General features: G+C 33.4%; 2 protein-coding genes and 1 non-coding gene across 3 annotated transcripts; 1 reads left to right on the forward strand and 2 right to left on the reverse strand.

Annotated features, from left to right (window-relative positions):
- Nucleotides 1-820: 820 nt before the first annotated feature.
- LOC9312956 lies at nucleotides 821-3,410 on the reverse strand. Its single transcript, XM_021026318.1, has 3 exons — nucleotides 3,124-3,410; nucleotides 2,403-2,561; nucleotides 821-2,322 (listed from the first exon to the last, which is right to left on the reverse strand). The coding sequence occupies exons 2-3, from the start codon at nucleotides 2,548-2,550 to the stop codon at nucleotides 1,100-1,102; spliced, it is 1,371 nt and encodes a 456-aa protein (XP_020881977.1). The 5' UTR covers nucleotides 2,551-2,561; nucleotides 3,124-3,410; the 3' UTR covers nucleotides 821-1,099.
- Nucleotides 3,411-5,781: 2,371 nt separating this feature from the next.
- LOC9312957 (probable methyltransferase PMT5) lies at nucleotides 5,782-9,311 on the forward strand. Its single transcript, XM_002875160.2, has 10 exons — nucleotides 5,782-5,896; nucleotides 6,152-6,931; nucleotides 7,027-7,162; nucleotides 7,240-7,480; nucleotides 7,599-7,824; nucleotides 7,909-8,066; nucleotides 8,180-8,483; nucleotides 8,640-8,772; nucleotides 8,873-9,087; nucleotides 9,172-9,311. Exons 2-9 carry the CDS (start codon nucleotides 6,420-6,422, stop codon nucleotides 9,020-9,022), a joined length of 1,860 nt encoding a protein of 619 aa, XP_002875206.1. The 5' UTR covers nucleotides 5,782-5,896; nucleotides 6,152-6,419; the 3' UTR covers nucleotides 9,023-9,087; nucleotides 9,172-9,311.
- Nucleotides 9,312-9,633: 322 nt separating this feature from the next.
- Nucleotides 9,634-9,706, reverse strand: TRNAA-UGC. Its single transcript has one exon. It is a non-coding gene; the product is annotated as a tRNA-Ala (tRNA).
- Nucleotides 9,707-12,477: the final 2,771 nt, after the last annotated feature.

Consider the following 12,477-nt stretch of genomic DNA (forward strand, 5'->3'; position numbering starts at 1 on the left):
CCGAACCCGACCCGAACCCGAAGTTTTAAAATACCCGAATGGATCTTAGTTTTCTAAACCCGAAAAACCCAAACCCGAAAAACCCAACCCGAACCCGACCCGAATATTCGAACGCCCATGCCTATTTTAGTCCTATGATGGGTCTACAAGTTTGCTTCCATGATTCCTTTTTAGATTTAAAATAAATATATAAATGATGTTTGCTTCCAATTATTGGCTCTACGATTGTCTATATATCAAACCATGTCCTTGGATTATGCTTTAAACAAAACATTTGTCCTGATTTTCTCTCGATTATTTTCAAAACGACGTCGTTTTGGATATACTAACAGAGTCGTTAACGGGTGATAACGGATGTTATAGGTTTTTTTAACGAATGATGACGACATGTCTATTTTGGCCTGGTCAACGAATTCTCATGTTTCAAATGTTAGTCAACGATTAGTTCATGTTTTAAATGACCACATATAAAGTTGATGTTTAAAATGGCCACAATTTGAAAGTTGATTAACAGAGTCGTTACGGGTGATAACGGACGTTAGAGGTTCCGTTAACGACTGATAACGGCATGTCTATTTTGGCCTGGTCAACGAATTTCCATGTCTCAAACGTTAGTCAACGTTTATTTCATGTTTTAAATGGCCACATATGAAGTTGACGTATTGATTGGCCACTTTTTGAAAGTTGGGAGATAAAACGACATTTTTCCCGTTTTTCATCTTTTGTGTTCATAACCAAAAATTCTGATAGGTTATAAAAATGTCAAGGTTTTAACGAGGCAGCTAGGAATTAACCGATGCAAATAAGTTGGATACAAAAATTTGGATAACTTTTAGCATTTTATTCTTCTTTTCTTTTTACACCAAAATAATGTACATTGAGATCTTGAAGACTCAAAAAAAAAACTAGAAAAAAGGTTCCTGGATTTTAATAGCTTTTTTACATAGTCAAATCAATCAAGAAGTCCGTTCTTCTTCAACCTAAACCAACAAAAAAATTCCCAAAGAGGAAACTTTCAAACTTCTGCTTCTTTAAATAATTCACTTAAGAAAAAAAAAATCTGCAGAAATCCATGGAAGAAGAGAAGAAAGCTTTTCATTTACTTCCCCTTCAAGTTATCATCATCATTATCTTCCCATTCATCTTGACCAAATATCTCCTCAATGATGTTTGAAGTTGGTAGAAGATCGTTGTTCTTGTTCCAACAATCTGATGTGAATCTCTGATCATCAAATGAATACGAATCATCACCAGATCTGTGGCACTCTCTGTTTTGAATTGGGCTGTGAGTGAAGATCAAGTTGGAGTCTTGTAACTCGAAGGACATACATGAGTCGTCTTCCACATTTACCTCCTCACCAACAGTGTCTTTTGAAGCCTTATCCATATATACACAATGAGCATCATTACTTGGTGAGTCGTCTTTTTCTTCTCCTTCATCATCATCATCATCATCACTGCTGCTGGTTTCTTCTTCTTCTTCTTCTTCTTCCTCGTTATCTTCATGTGAAGAGCGATTTCCATTGTTGTCTTCCTCATCTAAAGATTTGGTGCTGTAAAAGATGTTGTACTCTACTTGCCACTCGTCATCATCACTATCGACGTCTAGGGCTTTGAACCGATTCTGAGTACCCCGTCTCCGCAAGATGAAGACATTGAAGTAGTAGCTAACAAATTCCTTCATGGTTCTTGAAGGAAACATTGCCTTTAATTGCTTCCAGAAGTCGCGACCCACTGAAAAAGGATTGGAGTATACAACCTTGTGAAAGAGATCTTCTTCGTCTTCAGTCCATAAGCTCGCAACTTCCTCCCCCATCTCACAGAACCCTAGCTCCATAAACCTTTCATATCCAATATTTTCAATCAGGCCCTCTCTGGCTTCCATGATATGTCGTCGCACGCATCTAATGGAGCCTTTATCCGGGCAAAGACATTCCTTTCTTCCTTGACCGGTTCCACAAAGGTCAGAGTCACACATTGGTATTATGCACTTTCCCATCAGCTTCCCTTCTAAGTCACCGCCAAGAACCTCTTCCTTGACAAACTCAGGAATATCTGCCTGGTGATTAGACCCAACAAGAACTTGTTTCCTAGGAGGTTGATTCATCAGACAAGAATAAACATCTTCCACTGGAGAAAGTGGTCTCCAGGTGAAATCTGAACCAGAAGATTGATGAGAAAGATCTGACTGAGTCGTCCCTCCAGACTGAGAATCTTCCTGACACAAATCAGTTGTTGAAATCCACGTTTCAAAACCCTTCTCAACATGATTTGCATCATTAGTCCACGTAGGTATCTCACAGAGACCACTCAAATCCTCCACTGCAACAAGAGACGTCCAAAGTTAATCCCTCAAAAACTTACCATAACAGAGTATATGAATTTTAAAGGTTTCATTGTACCTAAAACACTTGTCTTCTTGTCCATAGAAACATGATGATATGGAATAGCTTCGTCAAATTGGTTATGGTTGTTATAACTAAGCTGTCTTGCATGCTTAGCATTGCACTCTTGCATCTCTTCAGCATCATAAGGTCGCTTTAATCCCATTTTTTAACAACCTGAATGGTTAAAACCAAAAGTCGATTTTAGTCACTTTCTTGACATTAAAGTTTGATAATTTACATATGGACAATTCCATATTCAGAAGCAAACGATAATTGATTTTGATGGTTTTAGGTAGATGTGGGTATTAGTGTAATTTTAATTTACAGTCAAAAAGTCAAACTTTGTAAGAAATAAGTTTTCCCCAATTATTATTTAGAAAATCCCCAAATTCGAAAACCTAACCCTAGATTTTTCGATTCACGGCTAAAAACATGAAATCGAGAGTCCAGATTCAAACAATCAAATGAATTTTCATTACGAGGAACAAAAGCCCTAAATCAATTTGCAGATCTGATGAACACAGAAAAATTAGGGTACAAAAAATTGGGGAAAACGTGAAATTAAACAAGGGTTGTTGAAAACAATCGATACCCAGAAAAACGCCTAAAGGATCTGTCGATTTGTGATCAAAATCAAGAACTCGATTGAAAAAAACCCTAGATTTGACAATATCGAAGGATGATATCAAAACAGGTATCAATCGAAAGATAAAATTATAAGAAACAAGAAAATTACAATTGATTTGAAGATTGATCTCTGAGAAGAAGAGGATCTGAGAAAATTTGTTGAAAATTTTTTTTGGGAAATTTCCAAGGCGGCTAGGGTTACGGGTTCGTGAACAAGGGAGAGAGGCCTAAACTTATTAAAAATCCTCTCAATATAAAGTTACAAAAATAGCCTCAACTTTTAAACCAGCACGTGTAATCAACTTGTATTGCCATTTTCTAGGCGTATTTAATTGGTTTAAGTTAACCGATCTAAACCTAAAAATTGAATTGAACCTTAAACCACCTAAAATAATCTTGACAATAATGGAAATCAAACAAAAATCTTAAAAGGAACAATTTTAAAAAGTAAAACTCACGACAAAAAAAAAACAGAAGAAGTAAAACTCATTCTTAATGAAACTAGATGGAATATTTCGTTATATGATATGCAAGATTTGTATGACTTTTGTTTGATTTTGCATATGGTCGTCGTCGTTGCTTAAGTTGTTAAGCCCGAGCTCTGACTTATATGATATGGATTGCAATTTTTGGCAATATCTTTGTTTCCACAAGTTTCTTGCGGTATCAAAGCAATGGTGACGGTTGTGATTTGTGGACAACACCTTGCAGTGAGAAATCAACGGTTCAATAATTATAATTTAAAACCTTAAAGAATTTGTATCTAAGCAAAATGTCATCATGGTCATTAGAGACGATTGATATGATTTTCCACTAACGGTCTCTCACGTTTTAATGATCTTGTTGTGATATTTCCGAAACAAATTGTGCCTTCATTTCATGGAGGTTTAGTAGAATGTTATGTTATTACAAGTATATAAGGTTCATGAGTTTTTCACTCGCTACCAATTTTGATTTTGAGTAAAAAGCTTATGATACATAATCATTGTTATTATATTATTTATTTGAATGACTACAAACTTGAGTTATGGTATCCATTGCAAGGAATGAAATAAAACATACATAGAAAAAAGGGAAGCTTCGTATAACAAATTACATATTTGGAGACTAAATGAGAATATTTGCGAGAACTTGAGGGGAAAAACTAATAGAATTCGTCTCTTTTATGTATGAGCTATACGCAGGTTCGTCTTAATCAGTAGCTCGACGCGGTGCGGTGGTGAGGAGTAAATTTGGGAAAATAAAAATTTTGTCCTCAGGATATTGGAGTTACTTACTAGATTTTGAGGTAATTGAATATTCGTTAATCCAGAAAAGAAGAAAGAACGATGGATTACAAAAAGAAAAGTAACGACACGTTTAGGTTAACGTGTAATTATTTTAGTTTGGGCTAAGAAATAAATTAATTTCGACTAAACATGAAAAAAAAATATGGGCTTTATCCAATACAAATGGACCTCTTGCACTGGGCCAACGACAAGCCGGGCTATACGCCTATACCCCTCCTCATATAGAATTGATGAATCCCTCTTATTGTCACAGATTCATTTGAAATATCTAACCTAAACGAATTAATATTCCAAAAGTGGAGACATCAAATTGAATATAGCAACTTAAACCTCAAAATTCTCATAACGGAGATATCTTTACGAGGTAGACAAGAAATCATCGATGAGGTTGTGCAAGTAAACTGTTTGTAGACAATCTACTTGAACAAAGAGTGTAAAGAGCTTGCTTGAACTAGATAATTCGCTTAAAATTTGATCTTGTTGTTCTCATTAATTTATCTTATCTGATCAAGACATCATCACATCAACCCCAAGTTCGATCCTTGTCTTTAGATTTATATATATATATATATATATATATATGTTTGATTTTTGAATATTATTTACGAATAAACATCAATTTGTTGTGTTTTAAATTTGTAATAATGTTTGTTTAATGGAAAAAGTGAAGGTACTTAGATTTGTTTTTCTTTCAATATTGTTAATGCGACATAATAAGAAAACGATTGCTTTGACGTTTTGTTGCCTGATTTGTTTTTTTTTTTTTCCTCTTTTATTTTAAATTTATAATGACTTTTATTATCGTAACAAGGACGATTTATTTCTTTTTAAAATATAGGATATTATCTCTTTTCTTAATGCGTTTAATAAATAATTAAAAATACGAGTGAGTTTATCAATTTTCTCTTAAAACCTTACATATAAAATTTCTAACATACGTGTGAGCTTATAATTGAGTTAAATTATATAAAATACTTAACCTAACACGTACACACAAAAAAAATGGTTTTTATGTTGTTTAACCCATAAAAAAAGTCTAAATTAGGTTTCTTTAGGTGAACAAAAAAAAATATTAGGTTTCTTTATAGTAGTGGATTGTTATTGCTCACCAACAACAACATAATCATACAAATTAATAATAGTATAATAAAAATAACCTTTCCTAATTAATTTCAAAAAAATAATAAAATAAAGAGACCAAGAGACACAGAGACCAATTTAATAAATGCACAAAAAGTAAAAGTGCACCACGAATTTGCAATTATTCTCCTCTCCGCTGCTTCTTTCATGACTGTTTTTTTTGCTGTAACACAAAATTAAACAATTCTTGTTTTAAAAAGTTTACTTACACATACTTTCTCAATTAGATCTAACTTACAATTAAAATCTTAATCATCATCATTTAATGTTATGATTCTTTGTAATTATTAATCTACTATATTCAGAAAATTCAGATTTTAAAAAAAAAAAAAAAAAAAAACTTACAAGAGTGCCCATATAATTGGAATCTATCAATCTCTTTCTCTCTCTCTTTCTTCTGAATCTCTCAAATTTTTGTTGCCATTGTTGTTGCTCTGAAATCTATTAACTTTGGTACGCATCTCAAAAACCCTAAATTGATTATCGTCATTTGTCTTTGGATTATCTGCATTTAATTTTTTTTTGATCTGATCTTCTTCGTCATTCTCGAGATCTCAATCATGGGTTTATCCATAAAATTATTATCAAGCTTTCTTTTTTCTTGAATTTTCGTCAACAAAAGAGCAAAATTTGGTTAATGTATAGATTCACTAGAAATGGTAATGTTTCTTTTTTGGGAAATTTTTGATCTTTGAGATTTGATTGCAGGTGGTTTTGATTTCCGGAATTGGCATTGCCTTTGAGAGTTTAATCTTCAATTTGGTTCTGAATTTGGCATCTACTAGTGAGGCCATTTCCTGATTTGGATTATAAAGAGTGGAAAAAAAGCTAGCCTTGTTTCCTTAGGATTGTGGTAATGAGACTATGTACTTCAAAATTGAGACTTGTTTTGATGAAAGAAGCGAATGACAAAGTTTCTGTGGAGAGCAAGAGGAGTTAGTGGTTTCTGTTTACGAAAGAGACGATTTTTTTTGATATGAGAAGTTCTTGGTACAAGAGTGTTGCCTCGGTTTTTGGTCTTAGACCACGGATCAGAGGATTGCTTTTCTTCATTGTCGGTGTTGTGGCTTTAGTTACTATTTTAGCACCATTGACATCTAATTCGTATGATTCTTCGACGAGTTCGACACTTGTGCCCAACATTTATAGTAACTATAGGAGGATAAAGGAGCAAGCTGCTGTTGATTATCTTGATTTGAGGTCTCTTTCTTTAGGGGCTAGTTTAAAAGAGTTTCCTTTGTGTGGTAAAGAAAGAGAAAGCTATGTGCCTTGTTATAATATAACTGGGAATTTGCTTGCTGGGCTTCAAGAGGGTGAGGAGTTAGATCGACATTGTGAGTTTGAAAGAGAGAAGGAAAGATGTGTAGTTCGACCTCCGAGAGATTATAAAATACCACTTAGGTGGCCACTTGGTAGAGATATCATATGGAGTGGTAACGTGAAGATTACCAAAGATCAGTTTCTTTCGTCAGGAACCGTGACAACGAGGTCTTTTCTTTTGACTTACAGTTTCTTCAAATACACTTTTCGCATGTATTTCGTTCTGTTCTGTAATTTATCTTTTTGATTATCATCATTATTAGGTTAATGTTGCTTGAAGAGAATCAAATTACTTTTCACTCGGAGGACGGCCTGGTCTTTGATGGGGTCAAAGACTATGCTCGTCAAATTGCTGAGATGATAGGTTTAGGAAGTGATACTGAATTTGCGCAAGCGGGTGTAAGTATTCTTAATCTTATTATCTTACACATCATTTTTTCAGCTTCAGCTTCTGATATTTCTTCTGATGCTTGCAGGTACGGACTGTGTTAGACATTGGTTGCGGCTTTGGTAGCTTTGGTGCACATTTAGTGTCTTTGAAGCTGATGCCTATATGTATTGCTGAGTATGAGGCAACTGGGAGCCAAGTCCAGTTAGCTCTAGAGAGAGGCCTTCCTGCAATGATTGGCAATTTCTTTTCAAAACAGCTTCCTTACCCGGCATTGTCTTTTGATATGGTCCATTGTGCTCAATGTGGCACTACTTGGGATATCAAAGGTAATCATATCAAACGGTCTAGCAAGCGTGTCTCGTTGTTTTTAAACTTTTGAAGTTGAGATCTCGTAATATGGTTAACTTTGTTCTGATATGTTGCTGTTCTGTTGCCCTTAAACAGATGCAATGCTACTTTTGGAAGTGGATCGTGTTCTGAAACCCGGGGGATACTTTGTTTTAACTTCCCCCACAAACAAAGCACAGGGAAACTTACCAGATACCAAGAAAACGAGCATCTCAACACGGGTGGATGAGTTATCTAAGAAAATCTGTTGGAGTCTAACAGCTCAGCAGGATGAGACGTTTCTTTGGCAGAAAACTGTAGATTCAAGTTGCTATTCGTCTCGGTAAGTGTGATCCTGAGACATGTTCTTGGCATTTAAAGTGTAAGCTTGGCTTTCCCGTATTGATGCTTTTTCTGGTTGGTGTAGTTCGCAAGCTTCTATACCTGTTTGCAAAGATGGAGATAGTGTTCCGTATTACCACCCACTGGTTCCATGTATAAGCGGAACCACAAGTAAACGCTGGATTCCTATACAGAACAGGTCTGCTGTTGCAGGAACAACCTCTGCTGGGCTTGAAATTCATGGAAAGTATCTCTTTTGACAACCACTTTGTTGTTTCATGGACTGTATCTCTTTTGACAACCTCTGCTGGGCTTGAATTTAATATTTTGTTTTGGATTTATATTGAATATTTCAGGTTTAAAACCAGAAGAATTCTTCGAGGATACACAAATATGGAGATCAGCTCTGAGAAACTATTGGTCCTTGCTTACACCTTTGATTTTCTCTGACCACCCAAAGAGACCCGGTGATGAAGATCCTCTCCCGCCTTTTAACATGATACGCAATGTGATGGACATGAATGCTCGTTTTGGGAATTTAAATGCAGCCTTACTTGACGAAGGAAAGTCCGCTTGGGTAATGAACGTTGTCCCAGTCAAGGCACGTAATACTCTTCCTATCATACTTGATCGTGGTTTTGCCGGTGTCCTACATGACTGGTGAGTGTGTTTTTTTTTTCCTTTCACCTATAGTAATTGTTAAAGAAGATCTTTTTAGATATTAAGCAACATTTGCAGCGAATTGAAGACACAAAGGGTCACGCTTTTTATCGAAAAGTTATGATTGATTCTCGAATGTCTTTGTTCACTGCGCAGGTGTGAACCATTCCCGACATATCCTCGAACATATGACATGCTTCATGCCAATGAACTTCTCACACATCTTAGCTCAGAACGATGCAGCCTAATGGACTTATTCTTGGAGATGGACCGGATTCTTCGCCCTGAGGTTTATATATTTATACACACCATTTCTCTTCTTTTTTCCCCCCATAAGATCCCAAAATCCCAAGTAAAAATCTCGACCTTTTGTGTGATTGATTAAATAGGGATGGGTTGTTCTAAGCGACAAAGTGGGAGTAATCGAGATGGCTCGCGCACTTGCAGCTCGAGTGCGTTGGGAATCACGAGTCATTGATCTTCAAGATGGTAGTGACCAAAGACTTCTCGTCTGTCAAAAACCATTCCTCAAAAAATAACTCAAAAGCAACATCAATATGCTTCTTTCACCATAAACAACATTCACTACACAGTCTTTTCACTGGTAAGTTCTCTCTTACTTTCGTCTAAGTCAAAATGTCAAATCCTGAGCTTGTAAGTAATCAAAATCTTATTTGTTTCAAAACAGATCCAAATTATGTCTCCTGCAAATTCTGGAGAGAAATCAATTTTTTTCTTGTTTCTCGGATGGCTTTTTAAAACTTGTGAAGGGACTATGTAAGTGGAAGCTGTAGCTATGAGTAGAAGAAAAAGTTTTTAGATTCAATATTCTTTGATTTTTCATTTTTCTTTTTTCTTTCTTTAATTTTGATATGGAACAAAAATGTAGCTATATATATTTACATTCATCCAATTTTTGTTTGCTCTTTAATTTTGTAAACGAGATTACTTCTTTTTTATTTTATTTTCAAGAATGTATTTTTTCCAAGGTTTGAGATGATAAGTAAAATGAGTTATATACATAAAACTTTCGAGAATACTCTCTGAATCTTTCAAAACTTTTGAGTATTTTTATCTCTATGCGAGAGCAATTAGACGTTAGAAATCCTATTTTTTAAAACTTGTCAAAAAAAAAAAAAGTACAAAAGAATGGAGATGCGGGGGATCGAACCCCGTGCCTCTCGCATGCAAAGCGAGCGCTCTACCATTTGAGCTACATCCCCAATTGATTGTTACCTTCCAATATTTAGATATTATTTGAACTTGATACATAATTCTTACTCATTATAACAGATAAAAAAAAGTATCGTTATGTTATATTGTTAATTTGTTATCAATCGGATTATATCACTAAAGTCCATATGTTTTCACATTGGACTAACTTAACCAATGTGCCATATTTATGTTTGAAGGCAAAACAAGTTTTTTGTTAGATTTTTTTGGAAACCCAGATGAATATATAAAACATGGGTAGCTGAATTTGAGGCAAACTAGGTTCCATGCGTGGAACCAAATTATAATTTATTGGTTTAATATCGTACAAACTTAATCACAAAAAAAAGAAAAACTTAATCACTCTAGACTAAAAATTCCTGAATCTATGTATAAATTCTAAACTCTACACACACAAAATAGATATTTTTTGTTTGTTAAAGCACAAAATAGATAAATTATTATATATTAATCTATATTATATACACGCAGCCACGAATATACACGTATATTTGTGTTGGTTTGTTCGCTCATGTGTTCTGTAAAATTAGCATGCCAGAATATGCAGTAATATAATAGGATAAGAGCAATAAAGAACTTTGCATGAAAGTTAAAGCAAATAAAAATTTAAAATAATTTTATACATAAAAAGAATGTTCTTAAAAAATTGAAGGTACCTAATTCCCTCAACACATTAACCAGTCATTTTGGAATTCCCTTTGTATTATTAGTCTTGAATTCCATCAACATTTCATTCCTTTGAATAAACCTTTTTTTTTTGAGTAAAAAAACTAATACCATTTATCCTCCAAAATCAGCATACGGAAAAAATAACCTTTATATTTTGACAAAAAAAATGGACATGTAACATGAGAAAATAAAATAACATAAATTGGAAGAAAAAATTGTTGGTTGGTCGCATTTGTTCAAACCAATTAAAATCTTCATGTGCAAGACTCCAACCCTTAACTTTTCTAAAGATTCTTCTTTAGAATCCAACTTTAATTACCTCTTTTTCTTTTCTTTTCTTTTCTTTTATTTCAGGAATGTATTACATTTTGTTTTTTTTTTTTTTTTAATTTGGTCGAAAAGTAAAGAGTTATTTCTTTTTTAGCATCCCATGCAAATCACGAACAAAAGAGATTCTCTCGTGACACGTTCCGACTTGCTTCTTAACTTTGATTTCTGTCTGAATATCCCCTTTGTCTGTATTAAATACGGACTCTCGAATATTTCTCCACTTTCCTTTTTCTATATTCTTCTTCTTTTTTACATGTTACTAGATCATGACCCGCACGTACGTGCGGGGTTTCATATTTTAAAAAATTTCTGACAAAATTTAATTTAATATAGACTATTTTTGTTGTTTTTATGATATATATTTTAGTGTATTAGATCTGGATCCACGTACGTGTAGAAATATTTTTATAGAAATTGTTATATAGATTTTAAAAATATAAAATATTTTGTTGTAATAGTAAACTTCGTAATAATATAAATATTATAAAGTTAGAGTAATGAACAAAAAATTCATTTGCGTTAATGCATAATTATATTTTAAGATCCGGACTAATTTAGTTGCAAAAGTTAAATGGTGTTACATTTTTATTTTCTTAACTAATCAAAACAGTTCTAACAGTTTGACTACATATGTTAAATAGGATATGAATTCGGTTTTAGTTTGGGTTATTTCATATATATTAGCAAGGCGTAACTATTTTGGAACATGAAACATATCCCGTCCGGTATATGTCATAAATTCTTTGTCTCATAACATGTCAGGTATATGTAAAATAAAAATATTACGGTCTCATATCTGTCATAAATAGAGTATGTGTAACTGAAAACGTATGTACAGGGTTATGTGTATAAACAAATTTATTTTATATAGTGCTCAAAACCCGAACTCATACCAGTTGGGTATTTAGTTTGATTTTTAATATATGTTCCCCTCCCATCTCGTCTCGTAATTTCTATTTCCATTTTATTCTATTAAAATTATGTTCCAAATTCTTGTTTACTTACCTTTAAATCTATATATACATTTTTGGAACACTTTTAGTAAATAAATCCTGGAGTTGGGAAGTATTTACAAAAAATGCCATTGGTTGGGTCGGGTTTTTTAATAACGATTGACCCGGTTTGTTTCAATCGGATATTTCCGAAATTTTTGCCTCCAACAATAAATGAATTTCGTTATAAATTAAAAAGACAATATACAAAATAGATTTAGGAAATCAAACCAATTCAATATTGTCTCAATCGGATATTTCCGATTCTTTTTCCTGTAACAATAAATGAAATTCGTTATTAATTATGAGACAATATAAGCAACAGATTTAGGAAATCAAAACAAACTCAATATTAATTAACTTCCTTAAATTAATCCACATAGATATTAAAAAATATCTCCTAAGAAACGATTTGCTATATTGCCATAAAATAAGCATCCTAACAAAGCTAAATTACGTTATCACAATTCCATATCTCCCAACTTGTCTTTTCCAATATAATTAATTCAAAATAATAAATCCCACGAAATCTTGAATGTGCACCATCCAAAATAGATATATAGATTCCAATATCTACCTAATAATCTTTAACATTAATCTTTAACAAATTAATTTCGTAATTCTAACCGCATAAAACTGGTATATTCCTAACAAACCTAATATATTCAAAGATATTTTCAGTTTCATCACAAACTTCAGACATTTTTTGCAATGAGAATTTTTAATTATCACTACCTCTGCTACACAAAATTGATAAATCTTATAGCTAA

Source organism: Arabidopsis lyrata (assembly GCF_000004255.2).
Source record: "Arabidopsis lyrata subsp. lyrata unplaced genomic scaffold ARALYscaffold_5, whole genome shotgun sequence".
NCBI lineage: Eukaryota > Viridiplantae > Streptophyta > Magnoliopsida > Brassicales > Brassicaceae > Arabidopsis > Arabidopsis lyrata.

Coding starts and splice junctions, on each gene's coding strand:
- LOC9312957 (XM_002875160.2), top strand. CDS start 6,420: ATGAGAAGTTCTTGGTACAAGAGTGTTGCCTCGGTTTTTGGTCTTAGA. Junction 6,932..7,026: donor TCAGGAACCGTGACAACGAG/GTCTTTTCTTTT, acceptor CATCATTATTAG/GTTAATGTTGCTTGAAGAGA. Junction 7,481..7,598: donor CACTACTTGGGATATCAAAG/GTAATCATATCA, acceptor GCCCTTAAACAG/ATGCAATGCTACTTTTGGAA.
- LOC9312956 (XM_021026318.1), bottom strand. CDS start 2,550: ATGGGATTAAAGCGACCTTATGATGCTGAAGAGATGCAAGAGTGCAAT. Junction 2,323..2,402: donor CAAGAAGACAAGTGTTTTAG/GTACAATGAAAC, acceptor CTCTTGTTGCAG/TGGAGGATTTGAGTGGTCTC.